General features: G+C 56.3%; 1 protein-coding gene across 1 annotated transcript in view; it reads right to left on the bottom strand.

The window, feature by feature from the left end:
• Window positions 1–14,003, bottom strand: part of LTBP1 (latent transforming growth factor beta binding protein 1) — a 259,047-nt gene that overhangs the window by 126,393 nt on the left and 118,651 nt on the right. The window contains exons 6-7 of the mRNA XM_055120644.1: window positions 9,929–10,153; window positions 8,329–8,606 (exon numbers count right to left, since the gene is read on the bottom strand). Coding sequence (XP_054976619.1) covers window positions 8,329–8,606; window positions 9,929–10,153 — 503 coding nt within the window. The remainder of the gene's footprint in view (window positions 1–8,328; window positions 8,607–9,928; window positions 10,154–14,003) is intronic.

The raw sequence follows: 14,003 nt of genomic DNA, 5'->3' as shown, positions 1-14,003 counted from the left end.
TCAGCACAGGGAGGACCCTCCTTACGTGGGCAGATGCCATGCAAAGACGTCTTTGCTAGATAGATAGATAGATAGATAGATAGATAGATAGATAGATAGACAGATAGATACATGCATACATAGATAAATACATAGATATATAGATAGATACGTAGATAGATACATAGATAAATAGATACATAGATATTAGGATGTTTTTGCTCGGAGTTTAGAATCCTCTCTAGGGCTAAAGACATGTGGCTAGCTGGAGACTGGCTTGCCAAGGAAGTTTCCGGACCACCGAGCCCTCCAAAAGGACAGAGCTGCAGGAGATCATCATTCTCAGGGCTGTTCACGAAGCGCTTCTGAAACATTCCTTCAGAAGAGACGTCTCCAACTCTGGGCTCCGAAACCAAGGCACGAGGGCCCATGCGGCTCGGAAAGCTCTGCCTGCGAAGGGGGACCCTGTCCACCTCTGAATTCTCTCGTGCACCAAAGGAGAGAAGAAGGAAACGGAAACAGGAAGCAGGAAACAGGAAGCAGGATGGAAACCGGAAGCAAGATGGAAACCAGAAGCAGGATAGAAACAGGAAGCAGGACAGAAACAGGAAGCAGGATGGAAACAGGAAGCAGGACGGAAGCAGGAAGCAGGACGGAAGCAGGAAGGAACAGGAAGCAGGAAGGAACAGGAAGCAGGAGGGAACAGGAAGCAGGAGGGAACAGGAAGCAGGAAGCAGGACGGAAGCAGAAAGCAGGACGGAAGCAGGAAGCAGGACGAAAGCAGGAAGCAGGATGAGGTTGTGCATTCACTCGCTCCAACTCTGGGTCACATTCCAGGAGATTTTTGTTTTTTTTTAATTAAACCAGATGATACCATTCATTTTAGCAAATCTCCCGTCCAAGGGATCAGGAGGCCCCGGAAGTACCTGCCAGCTGTGCCTCAGTGTGTGGCTGACGGGGGCTCAAACTACCCTCAGTTCCGCCCAGGGTCCTGTGAAGCTTTGGCGTGGCCCTGTCATCTCCGAAGGCAACGTCCCCCCAGGTCCTGCCCTACGCTGATGTTGGCGGGGGTGAAGCCTGTTTTTATGAGTCCCCAACTGACTCCAGTGCCTCTTCCCACGCAGTATCTGGAGTCACTAATAGGTGTCTCACTGCAGGGAGCCCAGGAGGGAGTACGCAGAAAGGCAGATACTGCAATGGTTTCTTTTCCTTCCTTCCTTCCTTCCTTCCTTCCTTCCTTCCTTCCTTCCTTCCTTCCTTCCTTCCTTCCTTCCTTCCTTCCTTCCTTCCTCTCCTTTTTTTCTTTTTCTTTCCTTCCTTCCTTCTTTCTCTTCCTTCCTTCCTTCCTTCCTTCCTTTCTTTCTTTCTTTCTTTCTTTCTTTCTTTCTTTCTTTCTTTCTTTCTTTCTTTCTTTCTTTCTTTCTTTCTTTCTTTCTTTCTTTCTTTCTTTCTCCACACCTGGCTGTGCTTAGGATTTATTTCTGGGTCTGCAGTCAGGGATCCCTCCTGGCAGTGCTCAGGGAAACGTGCAGGGTGCCAGAGATCAAGCCAAAGACCGCCACATATAAGGCAAGTGTTCTACCCGCTCTACTGTTTTTCTGACCCTGATCAAGGCATTTTCGTTGCCAACAAAATGTAAACTTTTGAGGTGGGGACTGGAGGAGCCAAAACTGGCCTGAATGCTAAGCAGGACGGGGTGGGGCCCAGAAGGGCCGGCCGGGTAAAGGCAGCAGGAGGAGCGTTCCGACTGCGCCTCGCCCTTTCTGCGAAGTCTCTCTCAGTTCTAAGAATCTTGACTTTGATCATCTGCTTGTCTGAGGCTCCAGTCTCAACGCAAGCAAGGCCGGCCCCTCTGCTCGCGGCTGGCAGAAGCCAGGGACACAGAGCGCTCCCCGCCCGTGGCACGAGGCCCGACTCCTGCACTGCTTGGACTTGACCCGGTCAGCCTGGCAGGGCCTGCGGGGGCCGGAGCGGGCAGGACGCAGGCGTTGCAGGCACTGGGCTTCATGAAGGGCAGCTTCCGTGGCACAGGTGGACGCGGGCCAGGATGGCCTCAAACAGCACCAGAGACAACAAGACTCCCCGACGCTCACATAGTTCTCAGATGACGCTGAGGACGACGCTGGCAGGGGCCCTGAAGGGAAGCCCAGATGGCACAGCGAGTGCCCGCTGCGGGGGCTTCTCCCCCGGGCAGAGGCCAGACTGCACCCTCTGCCAACTGCACCCTCCCCCAGACAGTGGTCCTCATCCCGGGGGGGGGAGGGGGCTTGCCTTCCCCAGTCACAAGCCTGCAACGGGGAAGAGCGAGTCCAGGAGTGGGGGCCAGAAACGGGACGGGCAGCCTCCTCCACCCCTGGGACGCAGCCTGGCTGGCTCGGCACAGCACCAGGCGTGGGCTTCTGCGTCAGAGAAGGTGGTGCAGGGTGGGGTGACAGGAATTCCTCAGGCACTCCCCAGATGCTGCTGGGGGGCTGTTTCTGGGGAAATAACCAGAGGGAGGCAGCTTTGGGCCTCTCACATCGCTGGATCGAGGAGGTCTGGTGGGAATGACAGACTGACACGTGAGCACCAGCCAACGGTCCCAGCGTCCCTGTGAGACACTGCACTTCCTTTCCACCGCCGAGAGATTGGGAAGGCGTGCTGTCTGTGCCTGCTGCTCACAAGCCCTCACACGCATTGTGCGGCCATGTGGGCCTCACGGCCTTCACATGTTTCCCTCCTTTCGCACTGGCTTCTGTGTAGCGGAAACCAAAAATTAAAAAAAAGAAAAGAAAAGAAAAAAGAACGTTTTCTTCAGAGTCCTGTGTCAGAGGATGGAGAGCGCTGAAAGGGCTTCCGGCCGTGGATGAGAGCACTCTTCACGCCGATGATCTCACTTTCCCGGCAATTGCTCCACGATGCTTATTTCTTACAAAATTTCGACAATAGCTAAGCACATATGTTTGGCACCCCAGAAGTGTGTAGTGTGTGTGAGTCTGTGTGTGTTTTCTGGTACTAAGGTTTGAGACTTGAGGATGTGAATGACTGTATCTGCCCAAAAAGACCTATCTCCAACTAAAGCATCTTTTTCTCCAATGACCCACTCTGTTTCTGTTTTTCTGGCGCAAAGAGAACGGTTGGACTGACTTCTGGAATCTCAAGAAGGATCCAGAAATTTCTCTGTCACCGTAAGTCAAATTTGCCGTGGGTCATACTTGCATGACCAATAATAAAAGGAAAGAAAGGCTTTTCCCCATGACCTCGGAACTCCATATCAAGCATTGGTTGTTCCTTAGCCCCGTGATCCACTACAGAATCATTTCCTTTCATAGAATATATAATAAGAGATTATCCCAGAGACCAGAGAAGTACGACAGGGGTCTCAGTGCTTGCTTTGCACATGGTGGGGGCGGGAGGGGCTCTGGTTTTATTCTTGGCACTACATATTGTCTCCCAGCCAGTGCCAGGGCTCATTCTAAGCACAGAGCCAGAAATAAGCCCTAACCATCTCCAGGTGTGGCCCCCAAAGAAAGACAGAGGAAGAGAGAGACTTTATCTGCATTTGTAGCTTCTTTCAACTGCAGTGGGGATTTAATGATGCAAACTACGAACGTGCGTTTGTGCACCATTTACCATTTGATCTGATCTATGTCGGAATGCTGTCCTAAAGGATCCTCTCTTTCTCTCCCCTTGCTTTCAGTTTTCCAGAGTCTCTGCTGTTTCTCGTGAACTCAGGTGTTTATCTGTGGAAGTCTCTGCTCTTTGGGCATTTGCAATAACGAGGTCTTGAAACCCCGGGATTTTCTGCCCCATCCTATGATCCTGGATCTAATTAAGAGCCGTGATCCTGTGTTCAACAAAGAGCCCGGATTGCACAATGAGGCAATGGCAAAGCCAGAGTGGACGCTGGACCCTGAACCCAGCCAGGGGGATCTGAGCAATTCCCAGAGAAGGTCTTTCCTGCCATCTGGTATCATTAGGTCACCAGGGGAGTCTCTGCTCCCAACAATTGGGCAATCATCAAAGCACGCTGGAAACAAAAGCTCAGATGCCAAATGAGTTTCAGATTTAGGTCACCATGAAAAGAGTCACTTTCAAACAAAGGCCCTCCTGTACAAAGGAGAGGGCGGGCCCAGTCCACATCCCTGACAGACAAAAATAGACTGGAGGAGAACGACCTGAAGTTTGGCCTTTCCTCGGAGATGAGCATTAGCGTGGAGCTGTTCAAGGGCTCGGCACATTGAAACGAGCTTTTCCTAAAGCACCTGGAAATGCAGATGAGCGGGGACGGGACTTCTAACTTGATCTGTAACACAGGCGCTCAAAGCAATGTCGCTCAAGCACGTCTAGATGCCATTACTTACTCCACGTGGCACAGCTCTCTCACTGCCAAAAGATAAACTTGTCACTGACTTCAAATTTCATTGACATGTAAAAAGCCAAGTCACTGAGCCACCCATTTGTTCTATTTGATCCATTTCTCTTAGTACTTTCACAAAGCCTGGCTCAACCCAATGCATATAGGATCAATGCCGTAAAGGATTTCTCTCCCTCGCCCCCTCTCCCTCTCCCTCTCTCTCTCTCTCCCTCTCCCTCTCCATCTCACTTTCATTCTCTCCCCTCTCTCTCTCCCTCTCCCTCCTTCCCTCCCTCCCTCCCTCCTTCTCTCTCTCTCTCTCTCTTTCTCTGTTTTGTGCCACATCTGGAAGTGCTCAGGAGTTACTCCTGGCTCTGCACCCAGGAACCATTCCTAGCAGGGCTCAGGGGACCATATGGGATGCCAGGGATTGAACCCAGGTTGGCCGCACACAAGCACCTTACCCACTGTACTATCTCTCCGACACCAATGCTATAAAAGATCTTAAGAACAATGAATTATTTTCAAGCTTCCGAAAAATGTAATGTCCCTTTCTACATTCTCCCCAATCTCCCCACCACCCCCGACCTCATCCTATATCTGACACTCTGAAGGGGAGAAACAAACAAAAAATATTTCACACGTCTATGCTTTTTCTTTGTCATACAAGCCAGGAAAATGTCTTTTTTCTCACGAATTCACCTGCCTATCTACATCTGTACTCACTGACCTCCGCATCCCCTCAAGGGCCACCCTCCTTCTCCCCATCTCTAGAACAGGCCAGGATTCCCCGGTGGATGTTCCAGGGGCCGAGACTCAAGTCAAGGATGGAACAGTTTAAACCAAGAGGAACAGCTACTCCGCCTTCACCTCCTAACCTCCCTGCCCTTCAGGGAGGTCATCCAAGTGAGCACTTAGCTGATTTCTTGTAACTTGGGAAGGTCTGGGGGGGGGGCGGATGGGCCCCCACCGGGTGGTGACCAGGGACTATTCATGGCACTGTGCCCAACAGTGACCCCTGGCAGTCCTTCAGGGACCATGGGCAGTCCCAGGAATCATGCAAGGCAAGCACCTTAATCCCTGTCCCATCTGTCCACCGCAAGAGTCCAGAAACCAGACCCGCCTGACCTCTGAAGCAAGAAACGCACAGATCTCCACGTCAGCAACATCCTTTACTTTGTACCAGCTTCAGTTTGCTCTGTTGGTTTGGCGGCCACATCCGATGGTGGTTCGGGATAGCTCCGAGCACTGTTTGGGGGGTGTCCTCAATGCTGGGACTCGAAACTCGGGTGCTCCCTTTCTGACGCCTTCACAATAGTTCTTCGTCAAACCCTGAGGCTGGGTTCTTCACAAAGCTCCTGCACCCACTGTTTCCTCTCACATGGCCTCGCGGACGGGGCGGGTCACTGCATGGTAGGGACGGGAGCGACGGCTCTTCCAGTCACCTCCCACCTGCCGTCTGCACCCACCCAGCCCAGGAATTCCCAAGGTGAAACTTCAGATCACATTTAGAAAATCAGTAGAGATCTTAGAGTTGCAGGGATTATATTCAGCAGAAAATTGCATATTTTCCTTTTAAGTCACGGGAAGGTGAGCCCTTACCCCCTTTCTCTCGTGAAAACTGTTTCTTCTGACCTTGCTGATTCCGGCACATACCATCAGTGCTTTCCCCTGGACGTGCTTAATGAACACAAATTGCACTGCTGGCGTCAACGTGTGAAATCACCGTCCCCTCTGCCCTTTGAGCCTGGTTTCCTGACCCCTCATTGACTTTCCTCCACCCAAGCAGTTCTTGAAATTCCACTCCTGGGGAAGTTTCCTGAATGTAAATGGATGACGGTTCATATCAGCCTTCCCAGCCTCCTCCCCTGCTCCCCGCCACACACACCATCTGCTGCCTAATTATCAGAATATAGCAGAATTATTTCTGCCGGAATGATTTTACGGATGACCTCTCAGGACAATACATAAAGAGGCATTTATTGATAACTCCGGGCACTGCAACCTCAATAGTTGAGACCTGCAGTTACACTGAACACTCACCCCAGGCAAAGCAGTACAATTTATGCAGTTGTTCTTGTCTGAGTTTATCTCTCCTCCTGCAGATATTCTTGCAAGCCACGACAGCGAGAAAGTATAGTTAGCGCTGTCGTAACACTGTCGTCCGACTGTTCATTGATTTGCTCGAGCGGGCACCAGTAACGTCTCCATAGTGAGACTTGTTACTGTTTTTGGCATATCGGATACGCCACGGGGAGTTTGCCAGGCTCTGGCGTGTGGGAAGAAAGTAGTTACTTTCAAATGTTTCTAGAGGATACTTTTTTGTTTATTTGGGAGCCACACCAGGCAGAGCTCAGGGCCCTACTCTGCACCCAAGGGAGGGAGGGGAACCTGGGGGGTGGGTGCCTCCTGGGTCAGCTGCATGGGAGGCAGGTGCCTGTTCCTCTGTGTCATCTCTCCAGCCCTTACAGACACTATATTTCAGATACTATGACTATTTGACAGTATCTATTTTGGGGTTTTTGTTTGCTTTTGAATTTGTGTTTGGAGACCATACCCAGTTACTTAGGAGTTACTCCCGGATCAATGCTCAGGGACCACTCCTGGCAATGATGCAAGGACCGTGTGGTATTAAGGATCAAACCTGGGTCTCCTGCATGCAGAGCCGCCTGCACACACCCCAGCCTTTGGAGCTGTCCCCAGGCCCAGTTGTGTACTTTTTAGAATGTCTGGATCACCCTAATTGTATTCGTTAATTGGGCAATCACAGACCTACATTCATGTTTCTCGCCATTCTAAGAGGCCAAATCTAGTTTCAAATATTTCCTGCAAGCAGGTCTTACTTTGAAACTATATAGTAGTGCCTGTCCAGGCAAAATGTATCAGGAATTGAGCTCATGGCAGGATCACTCAGAACAAAAATAGGAAAATTATCTAGATGAGACCAGGAAGACTCCTCGAGTTTTAAGTATCTGAGTAACTCTACCAGTCATCCGATTATCCAACCCTTTTCAATTGTATAGTCTGGGGCCGGAGCGATAGCACAGCGGGTAGGGCATTTGCCTTGCACGCAGCTGACCCGGGTTCGATCCCCAGCATCCCATATGGTCCCCCAAGCACTGCCAGGAGTAATTCCTGAGTGCAAAGGCAGGAGTAACCCCTGATCATCGCTGGGTGTGACCCAAAAAGCAAAAAACAAAAAAAAAAATTGTATAGTCTGTCTTAGGCTTAAAAGTAAATAATTTATTTTTACCCTTTCTAGCTAGCATCCTCTGCCTACTATTTTACAAGAATAATTCATTTCCTATGTCCTCATTTCCTGGTTGGTTTTTATTATTATTATCTGTGTTCCAACTTGGAAATTAAGGACAAAGATTCTGGGCACGGGTTTTAGAAGGATCTGCTTTTTCCTTTCTCTCTGACCAACGGCAGTTGGAAAGACCCAACAAAGCGACGGCACCAAACTCACCCTCCCTCCCCAGGGGCAGTGGGTGGGTCAGGGTCAGCTCCACAGAACTCACCTGTGGGCCTGTCAAAACCCGCTCGTCACACACAAAGCCCTGTCTACGCTTCTAGGCTAAATCCGAACCAGTGATGCTTCCTCTCCGAGAAGCATTTGCTGAAACCTGGCCTTCCGACGACGAAGGAAAAGGTCCTTCTGATCATCGCAGGCAAAGACCGTCAGGGGGTTGAGCTTTCCTTGCCGTGTTGAAACGACACAACACGGGCCGTTTCGTTTTCCCCGTTCGACTCGCATCCCCTAAGGGCTGCAGAGCTTCACAGCGTGCGTGAGCCAGCTGCTCCCGGGAGGAGCCCCGCATGCACCCTTCAGGCTGGGCAGAACCCTCTCACCCAGACACTCGGACCCAGAGAACCACGCTCGGAGAGGCCGCGGGCGAGAACACTCTGGACCGGAGCGGGCCTTGCCCCTCTCGGGGTGGGCACCGCCACCTCACCCCCGCCGCCCGTCTGACTCGGGTGCTCCCCGAGGGAGGAGACAACACGGCTCTCACCTGGGAGCCCACGGTCTCCTGGAAGCAGCGGCCCAGCTGCGTCTTCGCGGCCACCGGGTACACGCGGGGAACCAGCTGCTGGTGGGAGTACGTGGAATGCACCGCCTGGGTCTTCTGCACCGGCAGCCCCAGGTAGGAGGCCTGCGCCTGGCTGGGCTGAGCCGAGTCTTTCACCTTCTGGCCCGCGGAGCCGTCGATCCGCGACACCTGGTGGAACTGCACGGACGCCTCGGGGGGGTGCTTCACATGAATGTTGACTATGTTGGGAGGAAATTTCACTGCAACGAGCGAGCGGGAGATGAAGGTCATGAGCCACGAGCATGGGCATCGGCAAGACCGCCACGCCATCCGCCGTACGCCGCACCCACCCGCAGAGAGTTGCTTCCATGCTCCGCATTCCTGCCTGCAGACACAGCACGTCCTACGTTCTACACGCATCAGCCGCATTTCATGCATGTGCAGGGTAAGAGTCGATTATACACTCAGAATAGAGCATGCGGTATGATCTATCACTTTTACACTCATATATACTCGTGTTTTGCAACACCTGGCAAGGTTCTCGAAAAGGGCACACTCCAAACTGCTGCTCTGAGTCCCAACAGCTTGGAGGCTACAGAGGCCCTCAGAAGGGGAAATGGGAGCTTCTCACTAAAGCACGTTCAGGAGACAAAGACACTTTTGTTTTACTTTTTTTTTTTTTTTTTCCCTGGGGGCGCCGAAAGACTGGGAAATGCAGCTTCTGGTGATCAGAGACGGTTGTGCCTTAGCAAACTCTCCTTCTCAAGAGCGGATCGCCCTGGAATTTCTCACACTGCATCGATCACAGAAGCTGCAGGGTTCGAGTTCCAGCTGCAGAAGGAAACGCGCCGTTTCCCAGAGCGTAATCTGCCGGGCCTGGAACCCAGCACACGGCCCCCGGGGTGTCCCGGGACGCCCATCGCCTGCCCCAGCACAGTGTGTACCGAGCAGAGCTCTACTCCCTGCAGTGTTGTGCATGAAACGTCACCGCTGCTGCTAACACTCAAGGGCTAAAGAATAAGAGCCGTGGGGCTGGAGTGATAGCATAGCGGGGAGGGCGTTTGCCTTGCACGCAGCTGACCCAGGTTCGATTCCCAGCATCCCATATGGTCCCCTGAGCACCGCCAGGGGTAATTCCTGAGTGCATGAGCCAGGAGTAACTCCTGTGCATCGCCGGGTGTGACCCAAAAAGCAAAAAAAAAGAATAAGAGCCGCTTCTTTGGGCCTTTTCTTTGGGGGCGGGCGGTGGGGAGGCAATTTGTGCATGTAGAGGAGATCACAGGTTTCAAAGAATGAATCTGGGACTGACTCCTGAATTCCTAGTGGCCCCGCTCACTCCCTGTCCAGGTGGAGAAACGAAGGGATGGTGGGGCTGGGAAGCCAAGCCCTGCAGGTGCCCTCGCTCGTCAGCTCGGTCCGGGCCAGCGCCCTGCTCCGTGCCCTCTCGATGGCAGGCACGCCCAGAATAGCGCCAGGCACCCGGGCCGGCTCCAAGCGGCACGGAGAGATTCCTTTCTCTGGGCTTCCTTTCCTAGCAGCCCACGCCCTCTGACCCAGGAAGCAGTGCCGCCACGCCGCTTACCTTTGACGCCTTGCTGGCTGGTCATGGTGAGAGGCAAGGTGTGCGTGGAGTGGACGACGTGAGTGCCCAGCGCCTTGCTGGCCGGCGGGGCGTGCGGGTAGCGCTTGGGCACGTTGGCGCCATGCACCGGGATCTGGCAGAGCTTGCCCGTGAAGCTGGGAGAGCACTGGCACTTGTCCCTGGACGTACACTGGCCGCCATTCATGCAGGGGAGGTGGCAGATGACTGAGAGGCAGAGCAGATGGGAGACCGGGTCAGTTCCTCAAAGGCCACGCGCGCCCGGAGCCGCCCACCCAGCACGCGGCACGCCCTCGGGTTACGGGGCCCAAACGGCCCATTGGTCACTCCCGCCCCTTCCAACCGAGGCCACCCGGGCCCTCGCTGGCTTGTGGTGGCGTTTCCCCAGCAGTGGGAAGTAGGGGTCACGGGGAGAGGGGACACAGGGGCGGCCACCCGGCGCCCGTGCCCAGGAGGACACCCCCACCTCCCTCCACTGAGCTGCCGCCGGACCACCCCCAAGGCTCGGGGCCCAGACAAGGCCTGGCACACACAGGCGTCACGCCATGGACCCCTCCGAGGGGCCTCCAGGAAGCCACGACAGAGCAGAGGTGAGGGCAGAGAGCGTTTCCTGTCAGTGCAGGGCGGAGGCTGGGAGTCACAGGCTCCCCGCTCCCGGCACGCGAGACCACTGTGCCACGCAGCCCGTCCCGGGGAAGAGACTCAGAGAGCCGAGACCAAAGGCTGTGCTGGGTGGGGAGCTCCCAGAGGGGGATTCGGCTCCACGCTCCGGTACCCTCTTCATCGCCAAGGGACTCTTCCTGCCCGCCTGCTCAGGAAACACGGCCCCCACTCGCCTCCTGCTAGCCTCTGCCCCCTGGACCTTCTGTCCCCCGTGTTCCAGAACCTTCCGCCCACATCTCCACACGCTTTACTTTCCTGGGTGGGGTTGGGAGGACCCTTTTGCCCGCAGGATAGACTCTGATGGTCCCTAGTGGGGGACGGAAGGACCCCCAGGCTCCCGGTCCCACGTGCCCACACCTCCCCACCTCTCTGTAGACACAACCTCCCCACCCGGCCTTTACTGTCCTGGGGGTCGGGGTTGGGTCCCACCTGGCGGTGCTAGGGAGCGACTCCCAGGTCCGTGCTCGGGAGAGGGACGCTCCTGTAGGGGCCAGAGATGGCACCGGGCTCAGCCTCGTTCAAGCCCCGTGGGCCTGTCCGTCACCCCGGCTTTATGGCTGGGTGCGGGGCTTGCTAGGTGCTGGTTCTGCTCCAGCTTCCTGTCTGGCTTCACCGGCTCCCGGGGCCCGAATCACTTCTATTTCCCAGCCGGAGCTCCCCGGCCTCCCGTTTCCGCTCACGGTTCCATCAGCATCTCAAAATCGGAAAGTCCCCGAACCAACAGCCAAGCTGTTCCCTCCTGCCCCGCGGTGTGAGGTCAGCGCAGAGAGGTGCTCCCGCTTTACCCTCCCCCACACTCACCCCGGGGGTAAGTCCTCTGCCTGCGACACTCCGAGCCCCTCCCATGTATCTTGTAGACTCTGCTTGAATCCACTTCCAGAAGCTTCCAGAAGCTCCCGGCGGCCCTCTCCCCCCTTCGCGGCTCCACAGACCCCTAAGCTCAACGCGGGTCGCTCAGGGAGGACCATCCTGAGTGCTCGCCCCGAAGCCTTCAGCCTGTGCCGCGCCAATCCAGCAAAGCTCACTTCGAGGAGAAACGCCACGGCTGGAAGGCGCAGAGAACACAAGAACGTGTGGACAGGCACTGACCCCGGGTCTGGAAACACCTGAGGGAACACGCAGGCGAGTCCATCCCTGTCCCGGGCCGCCAGGGAGCCGGGGACAAAGCCACACGTGGGACGGGCACTGGAGGTCGGCGAGTAAGGAGAGGGAGCCCGACAGGAGCGGCCAGGCCCGGACGGACGCCGGGGGCTCGGAGAGAAGCAGCTTCTGGGCGTCCGGGCACGCGCTGCCCTGGGAAAGGCTTTAGAGGGGCAAGAGGCAGAAACCCAGGGGGGTCTCGGGGGCCGTGTGTGCGGAAGGAGGAAGGCAGGGGCGGAAGTGGGTTCCTGCTGCAGGCCGGCGAACTGGAAGCCAGACGGGCCCGGGCGGGGGCAGGGGTGGTCTGCTCGGTTCTGGAGCCACCCCCGCTGGTGTCACAGTAACGCCGGGCTCTGGGCTCGGGGACCGGCCCGCAGGCTGGGGCAGCACCTGCAGGGTCAGGGCTCAAGCCTTCGCGGCTCCGCTCTCTCCCGCCGAGGCCAGCTCAGGGCGCCGGGCGCTCTCCTGGACTCAGGAAGGCCTTCTTAGGCTCCGGGGGGCTGGGGGGGAGGGGCGAGCAGGGGAATGTGGGGGGCATGTCCGGGAACTAGGGGGGAGGTGAGATGGGTTGGGACAGTGGCCGGGAGGGGAGACACCAGGGCTGAACCCCAGCGAGACGAGAACGAGAAGGAATGTGAGGCAGGTCGCAAAAGGACAGAGATGGTGGCTTGGGGAGGGTGGAGGGTTGGGAGGGGGGTCCTGGGGGAGAGACGGGGAGAAGGGGGGCCCGGGAGCCTCCAGGCCACAGGATGAGTCTCGGCACTAAAGCCTGCGACCTCTGGGCAGCGGGGCCTGGCAGAGTTTCTCCATCACCGCAACTCCACTGCGGTGCCTGGGGTGACGCAGAAGCAGGGGAGCAGAATGAGAGTCCCCTGCACCCGTCCCGCCGGCGCCCACCGCAGAGGCCCCATAGCCTCCTTTCGCTCAATATACCGCATCCCCCGCGGCCCCTCACACACACGGGCCATCCTCGCTGCCCATCCTTGAGCCACACACGGCAGGAGCCGTCCCTGGTACCGCACCTACCCCCAGGGCAGCGCCAGAAGTGATTCCGGAGCGTGGAGTCAGGCACCCAGAGCACCGCCGGGTGTGACCCCAAACCCCAAAGAACAGTAATTTTATTTTTAAAATTCTACTTCTTAAAAAATAAACTGCACAAATGGGGCTGGAGCAATAGCACAGCGGGTAGGGCGCTTGCCTTGCACACGGCCAACCCGGGTTCGAATCCCAGCATCCCATATGGTCCCCTGAGCACCGCCAGGGGTGATTCCTGAGTGCATGAGCCAGGAGTGACCCCTGTGCATCGCCGGGTGTGACCCAAAAAGCAAATTAAAAAAATTTAAAAAATAAATAAATAAACTGCGCAACTAACCAGAACTTCATAACCACTTGAGGCTGCATATGCAAAACCTTCCCTCCGTTCCTCCAGGACCCACGAACACGGGTGTGAAACGGGCCCGTGCTGATGCCTCACCACCACCCAAGGTGCCAGGCCCTGTGCGTGTCCACTGTCTGCTGTGGTGCTGGGGGTGCTGGGGTGGCAGAAGCATCCGGTTGCCCCCTGCCCTCCACGACAACCTCACAAGACGGGGGGGGGGAGGGGACTGTGCAGGGGGTGGGGCATGGGCCTTGCATGCGGCCGTCCAGTATTAGACCCCCGGCCCCACGCTATGGGCCAGGAACCCCCGAGTACAGAGCCAGGAGCGGCTGAGAGAAGAGAGAAAGCAGAGAGGCCGCCAGCCAGGGCCCGGGCAGGGAGCAAGGAATGCAGGGGAAGGAAGAACGCACGCCTCCCCGAGCCCCCCATCCCGAGCCGTGCACGGGACACAGCAAACATACCCCCCCAGCTCTGGATAAGAAACTGCCCCCCTTCAACGCTCTCATTGCCAGTGAAATCCGGGCCCCCCAAGACTGCATCCCGGGGCGCAGCTGAGAGGCGCTGGCTGGGACTGCGCCCTCACAGCCCTCTCCAGGGCTCTGTGCAAAGGCGCCGGCATGAACAGGGCCAGGCCGGGGGCCGAGAGGCTGCATCGCCACACTGCTCACCCCGCCACTCTCTGCAGACCCCCGCGGTCACCGCTCACCGTCCAACACCGCACGGCAGACGCAGCTTCCGCGTGCCCCTCAGTGGGCCTATGCGCGTGTGTGTGAATGCCACGCTGGGAAGACAGGCACAGCAGGACGGGGCATCTCACCCCCCTCCCCCGCCCTCTGGCTGCCAGCACGCCAGGCGCCTTTCCCCGGCACGGGCCCT

This window comes from Sorex araneus, chromosome X (assembly GCF_027595985.1).
Source record: "Sorex araneus isolate mSorAra2 chromosome X, mSorAra2.pri, whole genome shotgun sequence".
Classification (NCBI taxonomy): Eukaryota; Metazoa; Chordata; class Mammalia; order Eulipotyphla; family Soricidae; genus Sorex; species Sorex araneus.
The sequence above is the reverse complement of the archived record's forward strand: the minus strand, read 5'-3'. Positions and strand labels throughout refer to the sequence as shown.